Source organism: Astyanax mexicanus, unplaced genomic scaffold (assembly GCF_023375975.1).
Source record: "Astyanax mexicanus isolate ESR-SI-001 unplaced genomic scaffold, AstMex3_surface scaffold_34, whole genome shotgun sequence".
NCBI lineage: Eukaryota > Metazoa > Chordata > Actinopteri > Characiformes > Acestrorhamphidae > Astyanax > Astyanax mexicanus.
The window spans coordinates 356,165-365,775 of NW_026040044.1; the positions used below are offsets into that span (position 1 = coordinate 356,165).

General features: G+C 36.1%; 3 protein-coding genes across 8 annotated transcripts in view; all 3 read right to left on the reverse strand.

The window, feature by feature from the left end:
- Window positions 1-9,611, reverse strand: part of LOC111188166 (zinc finger protein 729) — a 102,147-nt gene that overhangs the window by 76,766 nt on the left and 15,770 nt on the right. The window contains exon 1 of one of the 4 annotated variants that reach the window (XM_049473190.1): window positions 8,552-8,592. The exons of the other annotated variants lie outside the window; for them this stretch is intronic. The gene's annotated coding sequence lies outside the window, so the exon portion shown is untranslated. Of the gene's footprint in view, window positions 1-8,551; window positions 8,593-9,611 lie in introns of those variants that run through there. 4 annotated transcript variants of the gene reach the window in all.
- Window positions 1-9,611, reverse strand: part of LOC125790084 (zinc finger protein 501-like) — a 41,734-nt gene that overhangs the window by 16,351 nt on the left and 15,772 nt on the right. Inside the window, exon 1 of one of the 3 annotated variants that reach the window (XM_049473202.1) lies at window positions 8,552-8,601. The exons of the other annotated variants lie outside the window; for them this stretch is intronic. The gene's annotated coding sequence lies outside the window, so the exon portion shown is untranslated. Of the gene's footprint in view, window positions 1-8,551; window positions 8,602-9,611 lie in introns of those variants that run through there. 3 annotated transcript variants of the gene reach the window in all.
- LOC125780477 (zinc finger protein 551-like) lies at window positions 83-4,923 on the reverse strand. Its single transcript, XM_049473207.1, has 2 exons — window positions 4,772-4,923; window positions 83-3,221 (listed from the first exon to the last, which is right to left on the reverse strand). The coding sequence occupies exon 2, from the start codon at window positions 2,899-2,901 to the stop codon at window positions 2,074-2,076; it is 828 nt and encodes a 275-aa protein (XP_049329164.1). The 5' UTR covers window positions 2,902-3,221; window positions 4,772-4,923; the 3' UTR covers window positions 83-2,073.

The window sequence follows — 9,611 nt, forward strand, 5'->3', positions numbered from 1 at the left end:
TGAAGATGTGGAATTGGGGATTTTACTAGAACAGCATTACTGAAGCTGTTTAACGTTTACAATGACACTACAAAAGCAAATTACTAGTTAAAATAGCATTTTTGACAAAGTTATCAATCCTGAGGTAAATGTGTGACAAGAATAGCATTACTGAGGTAAGTATCACGATAACAGCATTAATCAAGAATATGTATGATCACAATCACTACTAAGATGAATTACTCATTTGGATAGCACTGGTAATGTAAATCTATCAATAAATTAACAATCCAGAGGTAAACACGTAACAACAATTGCATTACTGAGATAAATGTATGACTGGAACAGCATTAATCAAAAATATTTATGATTATAATATCACTGCTAATGTGAATGTCACTACGAAATTGCAGTACTCATTAAATATCAATTCAGATGTAAGCTTATCATTAAAATAGCAATCCTGAGGTAAATATGTGACAAAAACAGCATTACTGAGATGCATTCATGAATACCAGAAAGTAAAAAAAGAGATCTCAGAGGCATGCTTTGACGAAAAAAAATAAAACACTTTATTATGATCTTTGTGTGTTTTTTGTATCTTAGCTAAATGCACATACATTATTTAAAACAATACAATAAGGTCCGGAAATGATCCAGATTTCAGACTATACACATATCGAGTGATTTCTTTTCTTTGTCATCTATATCTATTTAAACACTCTGTACAACAAAATCATCCTTTTTTTAAGACTAGAACACGCCTCCTCCGATACATGTGAAGTCAGACTCCGCCTCTTTTTAAACTGCTGCTGATGCTGTAGCATTGCCGAGTAGAATCACAGCGCTAACACTCGGAGGAAAGCACAGCGACTCTGTTCTGATACATCAGCTCACAGATGCAGCCTTGTGCTGATCCACATCACCCTAGAAGTGATGAGGGGAAAGAGAGCGCGCCATCTACTGTACTGTACCCACCCAGAGAGAGCAAGACCAACTGTGCTCTCTCAGGGCTCCGGCAGCTGATGGCAAGCAGCATGATCGGGATTTTATTCCAAAGAACCTTTCCCACAGTCTGTGCATTGAAACGGTTTCTCTCCAATGTGAAAGTGCTGGTGTTTCTTGAGGCCACTACTCTCTCTAAAACTCATCCCACACTCTGAGCACTGATACGGTTTCTCTCCAGTGTGAATGCGCTGGTGATTTTGGAGATCACTCTTTAATCTAAAACTCTTTCCACACTCAGAGCATCTTGTTAAAATTTATGAAAAGATGTCTTAAAACAAGACAATCTGCATCAGTGTATTAAAACAAACAAACAAAAAAACACAGGAGGTATTTCACTTTTTGGCAGGATAATGATCTCAGTCAAAAGGCCTAAGGGCATAGGATGGTTGAACATCAATTATTGTGAATGTTTTTCAAAAGTCAATAATCAAGAAACTGATGGTTTTTAAAAACAACCAACCAGCAGAAAATTTTAAAAAGATGATAAAAGAACAACTCTGTCTGTATAACAGTATATTAAGCCCTATCCAGATGGGATTAGTTTCTCAGGGGGTTTTGGGGTAATTTTTATGGGGGGTTTTATCCCAGACGTATGTGTTTTATTTCTCAGACGTCCTCTGAGAAAATTACAGGCTGAATTATCTACTGTTTTTCTCGGAACTCCGTGCTCCTCCGGTAATTTTAGTCCCGGAAATAAACAGAAATAAACAGAGCATGTAGCCTCCAGTCAGGCACTTTCTCCTTTACCGGTAAAACTAGTTTTAGCTTTTAGCATTCTTTTTTATTCTTGTTACTATATTCTTCTGAAGTAACTGCTGGATTTAGTGATCACAAGCTTTTAGCCATTAGGCTGTTTTTCTGAAGTTTATCTTTTAAGAAACAGCTGTTGAGTTTTATAATGGTCTCGTTTTACACATTTGTTAAATTTACCTGAATTTTTTGTTTTGCAACTTCACACATTTTGTAGGGTTTCAGTCCAACCAGGAATCCTAGCTGGCATTTCAACATTGAATCAAAGTTGGATCATTCACAGTTTTTTTAACTGCAATGATAAAATGCAAAATCTGCAACATTACATATTGCACTTTAATTCAGTTTTTCTTCTCCAGTGTGAATGCGCTGGTGTTTTCTGAGATTACCACTTTGTGTAAAACACTTTCCGCACTCTGAGCAATAAAACGGTTTCTCTCCAGTGTGAACACGCTGGTGTTTTTTCAGATTGCTCTGTTGGGTAAAACTTTTCCCGCACTCTGAGCACTGATACGGTTTCTCCGCAGTGTGAATGCGCTGGTGTTCTTGAAGGGAACTCTGGTGAGTAAAACTTTTTCCACACTCTGAACAGTAATACGGTTTCTCTCCTGTATGGGTGAGATGATGTTTTTTGAGATTGCAATTATCTCTAAAACTCTTTCCACACTCTGAACACTGATACGGTTTTTCTCCAGTGTGAATGCGTTCATGTTTTTTGAAGGCGTCACTCTTTCTGAAACTTTTTCCACACTCTGAGCAGTAAAACGGTTTTTCTCCAGTGTGAACGCGCTGGTGTGTTTTAAGGTCACTCTGTTGATAAAAACTCTTTTCACATTCGGAGCACTGATACAGTTTTTCTCCAGTGTGAATGCGCTGGTGTCTTCTGAGATTACTCTTATTGATAAAACTCATTCCACACTCTGAGCAATAAAACGCTCTCTCTCCAGTGTGAACACGCTGGTGTGTTTGAAGATCACTCTGTTGATAAAAACTCTTTTCACATTCGGAGCACTGATACAGTTTCTCTCCAGTGTGAACGCGCCGGTGTCTTCTCAGATTACTCTGGTTTCTAAAACTCACCCCACACTCTGAACAGCGATACGGTTTCTCTCCAGTATGAACGCGCTCGTGTTTTTTGATAGCATCATTAGTTCGAAAGCTCATCCCACATTCTGAGCACGGATACGGTTTCTCCTCAGTGTGAACGCGCTGGTGTATTTGAAGGGCACTCAGTTTTATAAAACTCTTCCCACAGTGTAAGCAGTGGTGAGATATTCCTTGTCCTGAACTGATTTGGGATTCTTCTTGTGGACAGTAAATGATGGAAACACATTCTCACATTTTATCTCTTCTGATGACAACATTGTGAGAACTTTGTGGTGTGTTTCGACGTAAATGTGGAAGTAAATTTAAGATGTGGTCACTAGAAACAGCAGACGACTTGCGACGAGAGATCATTCTATTCTGACGAAGGATCACAGGAACTGAAAAAGAGTAAAACAGAAAAACTAAATACAGCTTTGTAAAAAATGAAGATATCACTTCAGTTTCTGAATCAGTTTCTCTAATTTTGCTATTTATAGGTTTATGTTTGAGTAAAATGAACATTGTTGTTTTATTCTATAAACTACAGACAACATTTCTCCCAAATTCCACATAAAAATATTCTCATTTAGAGCATTTATTTACAGAAAATGAGAAATGTCTGAAATAACAAAAAAGATGCAGAGCTTTCAGACCTCAAATAATGCAAAGAAAATATTTGGGGGAATAATCCTGTTTTTTATCCACAGTTTTTTTCATGCATCTTGGAATCATATTCTCCTCCACCAGTCTTACACACTGCTTTTGGATAACTTTATGCTGATTTACTCCTGGTGTAAAAATTCAAGCAGTTCAGTTTGGTGGTTTGATGGCTTGTGATCATCCATCTTCCTCTTGATTATATTCCAGAGGTTTTCAAATTGGTAAAATCAAAGAAACTCATCATTTTTAAGAGGTCTCTTATTTTTTCCTCAGAGCTGTATCTGTTCCACATCCGTCTGCCCATAAAAAAAGCAATTTGGAGAATTTTTTTATGGTCAGATGTGAGAATAACTGTTTTTTGGGAGTATGATTACCTTAGAATGACCACAAACCACAGTTAGCTAGATGGTTCAAATATGTAGACACAATTTGGTGTTCTAAAGGGACTATGAACCCAAACAGGGTTGCAAGTGGTTGCAGAATGGATATTCTAGTGCATCTCAAAAAATGAATAATTAAAAAGTTACTTTATTTCATTAATTCAGTTGTAAATGTGAAACTTATATTATATAGATGTATAACACACAGTGATCTATTTAAAAAACGTTTATTTATTTTATTGTTGATACAACGTTAATTCACTTTTCAAAATCAAAATCAAATCCAACTTTGATGAAACCATAATATCAATGTTGATTCACTTTTTAAAATCAACACCAAATCCAAATCAACAGCGAATTCAAAGTTGTTTCAACCATAACATTAACGTTGGTTTGCTTTTTTTTAAATTAACACCAAATTCAACATTGTTTGAACGATTATTCACTTATTTACAAGATAAACACAAAATCTAACATTGAATCAACCATAACATAATCGTTGATTCGCTTTTCAAAATAAACATCAAATTCAACGTTGATTTAAACATAGCATAGCGTTGATTCAATGCTAGCTGGCTAATAGACTTTAAGAGACAGCTGATGTTTAACTGTTTATTCAGGCTGCATATTTAGATTCAATTCAGACTGTGATTTCTGATAGTGTGGACTACCAGGAACCAAATTAAACTCAATTTAAAAAAAAATAAGGTGGTTTAAAACCCAGTTTAAATCTGATTTTTACCGATGCAGCTTAGTCTGGCCACTCAGTTTAGATTTCAGTGTGTTTTGCTCCGATTCCGAAATCTCTTTAAATCCAAAGTAAAGAAATTGGAATTGCGGCAGTTCAGGCAGCGCAAAAAAGTTCATTACTGACCTTAAGTTCGGTATCTGAGTAAACAGTTCTTTACCTGCAGCAGATCATCTACTGTTTCTCTATAAAACACTGCGGACTGAGATCTTCTTCTACACTTTATTATCTTTGGAGAACCAGCACCTCCACCTGGCCTGGAAGAGAACTAAGTACAGCTCTGGAAAAATTAAGAGACAACTTCAGTTTCTCTAATTTAGCTATTTATAGGTATATGTTTATTGACCTCAAATAATGCAAAGAAAACAAGTTCATATTGATAAAGTTTTAAGAGTTCAGAAATCAATATTTGGTGGAATAATCCTGGTTTTTAATCACAGTTTTAATGCATCTTGGCACCAACCATTGAAATTGAAAAAACCATTTATTTTTGCATGACTGGAACATTATATCCTATTATATTGCCAAACATGTGTACAGAATACATTCTTTTAATGTTTTTCATGTTTTAATGTATTTTTATGTATTTATTTTGAGTGGTACAGCAGGCTAAGTGCTGCCACTATAATCGGAAGATCGTTGGTTAGAATCCAGGCAATGCAGCTTGCAATCAGCTGCCGGAGCCTTCAGAGAGCACAGTTGTTCTTGCTCTCTCTGGGTGGGAACAGTAGATGGCGCTCTTTCCCCTCATTATTTGTAGGGTGATGTGGATCAGCACAAGGCTGCGTCTGTGAGCTGATGTATATTTAAAAATACCATGGCTTCCTATGGTATTAAATAATGAACTGACTGAAACAGTTGCAGACTGCAAAATGTTTTATTATGTAATATACATAAAATAGATGTTTAACAGCTATGTTTACATGCAGAACTTTCCTCCAATCCGAATAAATAAATCTTTTCCTTACTCTGAGCATGGAAACGTTTTTTTTCCTCCAGTATGAATTTGCGGGTGTAATTAAAGAGCACTCTCTTGATTAAAACAGTTGCAACAGTCTGAGCAATAATACGTTTTTTCTCCAGTGTGAATGCACTGGTGTTTTTTTAGATTAACCTGTTGAGTAAAACTTTTCCCACAGTCTGTTCAGTGATACGGTTACTCTGCAGTGTGAATGCACTGGCATTTTTGGAGGTCACTCTGTTTCGTAAAAACCTTTTTCACAATCTAAACAATGATACGTTTTTTCTTCCTGTATGCCTGAGAAGGTGTTTTTTGAGATTGCAACTGTCTCTAAAACTCTTTTCACACTCTGAACACTGATACGGTTTCTCTCCAGTGTGAATGCGCTGGTGTGTTTGAAGATCACTCTGTTGATAAAAACTGTTTCCGCACTTTGGGCACTAATATGGTTTCTATCCAGTGTGAACGCGCTGATGTTCTTGGAAAAAACTCTGGCTGGTAAAACTCTTTCCACACTCTGAACAGTGATAAGGTTTTTCCTCTGTATGCCTGAGAAAGTGTTTTTTGAGACTGCAACTGTCTCTAAAACCTTTTCCACACTCTGAACAGTAATACGGTTTCCCTCCTGTATGACTGAGAAGGTGTTTTTTGAGATTGCAACTGTCTCTAAAACTCTGTCCACAATCTGAACACTGATACGGTTTCTCTCCAGTGTGAATGCGTTCGTGTTTTTTTAAGGCATCACTATTTCTGAAACTCATTTCACACTCTGAACACTGATACGGTTTTTCTCCAGTGTGAACGCGCTGATGTCTTTGAAGATCACTCTGTTGACTGAAACAATTCCCACATTCTGAGCACTGATACAGTTTCTCTCCAGTGTGAATGCGCTGGTGTCTTCTGAGATTACTCCGATTACTGAAACTCATTCCACATTCAGAACAGCGACACGGTTTCTCTCCAGTGTGAACACGCCTGTGTCTTCTGAGATTACTCTGATTGCTAAAACTCATTCCACACTCAGTGCACTGATACGGTTTCTCTCCAGTGTGAATGAGCTGGTGTATTTGAAGATCACTCTGTTTCGTAAAACTCTTCCCGCAGTCCGTGCAGTGGTGAGACCTCCCTTTTCCTGCACTGATTTCTGGTTGTTCTTGTGGAGAGTACACAATGGAAACTACATTATTCTCACATTTTATCTCTTCTGATGACAACATTTTAGGACTCTTCTTTGTGGCGTTTCTTGAGATCTTTGTGGAAGATGTGGACACTCAGAGAGCAGAAGACTTGACGCGATGAGAGATCATTACATTCTGACAAAGGAAAAACAAAAAACCAAAACAAAATATGTAAAAGTTAGCAACATACACACTGCAAAATAGTGCAATGGGAAAAGTAAAAAAAATATCAAGTTATGTATTTATAAATATCTATTAAAAATATACTGATACTAGAGTTTTTATTAAAAAGAAATGTACCGAAATTTCCAGGCCATTGAGTGCATCTGAATGTAAGCCACACCAACTAATTTTAAAAAGAAAAACTAATTGGTACATATATAGGTTGCACTGCTGTGGAGGCGTCGCAACCGGTAGCCTAGCCTATATTGCGCCGCAAGATGCCTCCCGTGGCCATAGAGCCCACGGTACTTTGCAGGGGCTTTCCGATGCATTAATTTACTTTAGTTGTAATCAAAAAACTTAAATACAATCAATCCCTCTAATGAATAAAGGAAATAAACATTTTTTTTTATAAGAATGTTAAAAATCCTGAATAACAAATATTACTGTGCATTTCTTATAATAACCCTGTGAACGTAGCATGTAATAATGTAATATAATTTAATAAAGGGTGAAATTGAACTTTTATAATGTTTATGTAATGTCTTTAATGACCTAATTTTATCTATATTTTATTCAAATCTAAATTAAACTTTAAGTGTCTTACCAACCACGGTGGACACCATAGCAACCACCTAGCAACACCATTGCCACCTGCCACATATCAGCACTGCAACCACACTAGCAGCTCCTACAGGATCTAGTCTAATCTAGTTTTATCTACATTGAATTTAAGGCCAAATTAACCTTTGAGTGTCTTAGCAACCACTTAGCAGCACCATAGCAATCACCATCTTGGCAACCACCTAACAACACCTTAGCATTACCTAGCAACTATTCAGCAACAACAATTAGCAACCACCATGGACACCACAGCGATATCTTAACCACTTCTTAGCAAACGCTTAGCAACACCATGGCAACCAGCCACAAATCAGCACTGCAACCACACTAGCAGCTCCTACAAGATCTAGTCTAATCTAGTTATATCTACATTCGATTCAAGGCCAAATTAAACTTTGGCAACAACCTAGCAAAACCTTAGCAACACCATAGCAACCAGCCACAGATCTGCACTACAGATCTATCTACATTCTATTCAAGTCTATATTAAACTTTGAGTGTCTTAAAAAACACATAGCAACCACTTAGCAACACCATAGCAACCAGCCACAAATCAGCACTGCAATCACAATTCAAGGCCAAATTAAACATTGAGTGTCTTAGCAACCACGTAGCAGCACTATAGTAATCACCACGGATACCTTGGCAACATCTTGGCAATCACCTAGCAACCATTCAGCAACACCACTTAGCAATCACCACGGATAGCATAGCGACTTCTTTTTATTTATTTAGAGTTTTGCACAGTAACTATGCTTTAAATGCAGCTTTTCACGAAACGGAAATCTGAATCAGCCGCTGGTGAAGCAGCTAAAGCTTTATTAATGCATTATAGTATAGTATAGTAGCTGTATTATAGTATTATGCCTGACAGTTTAAGATCATGCAAAAATAATTCAACGTTTATTTCATGTTCTTTTTTCCATCTGGGTGTTTATTTCTCCTCCATCAGAGAGAGAGAGTGAGGAGTAAAGTGAGAGTAAACAGTGAGTAAAAGTGTAGTAGAGTTCTTTACCTGCAGCAGATCAGATCCTGTTTCTCTATAAAACACTGCGGACTCAGATCTTCTTCTACTTCCATCAGGTTTTAATGGCGGATCGCAGACCAACTTTAGGTGCATTACCGCCCCCTACTGATCTGGAGTGTGAAGCGCAATTTCAGGATAGTGAATTGCAGTAAAATAAATAATATTAAAATTAAAAACAGAAGAAGAAAAAAAATAGATGCAAAAACAAAACCTAGGTATTTGCAGCTATTTAAAAAGTTTCAGATAATAATGTTTAAAAATAGATGTTCAGGTGTCTTCCTTAGTTTTTAATACCGACACATCCCTGTTTCATGTTTATTAATGAGAACATAATGGGTGGGCATGTTAAGATTGTCATTTTTAGCCAGAGTTAATATATATTCAAACTTATATGTAATGCATAATAATTGAATACTTTGCTCGTGAAAAATACCTTGGTTAAATTAGAATTATAATAAAAAAAAAAAAGTAAATGTATTCAGATATAGGTTGAGAACATAATATTCAAAAGTGAAAATAGGAGTAAGTGAGAATACAAATATGATTAGTACTTTAAAATATAAATAAACAGTTGTTTTGCAGGATATTCTTTAGCTGAATTTCAACAGAAATTTCCCTTTTTAAAGAGAGAGAATACATAGAATAAGAAAGACATCTACCGGTACTATACTTTACCGGAAAAATCTGGTTAAGGATTGTAGGAATTTTCTGTTGATATTATAGAAAATATACAGGCACAAATCAGTTTCTTATAAATTTGTAAAGTATAACAAATAATGTAAAGATTACAAGCTCACATTAATGAACAGTTATCCTATTTTTTAATTACTTACTATACACACACACACGGTGGCAAAAATACTTCTGCAAAAACAAAATTTGGGGGGCAATTTACTGTGCATCACATAAAAACACTCATAAATCAATACAAAATGATCATACACATTTACTTTATATTTCAGAAAGTTCGCTATATACAGCTCTGGAAAAATGAAGAGATCACTTCAGTTTCTGAATCAGTTTCTCTGATTTTACTATTTATAGGTTT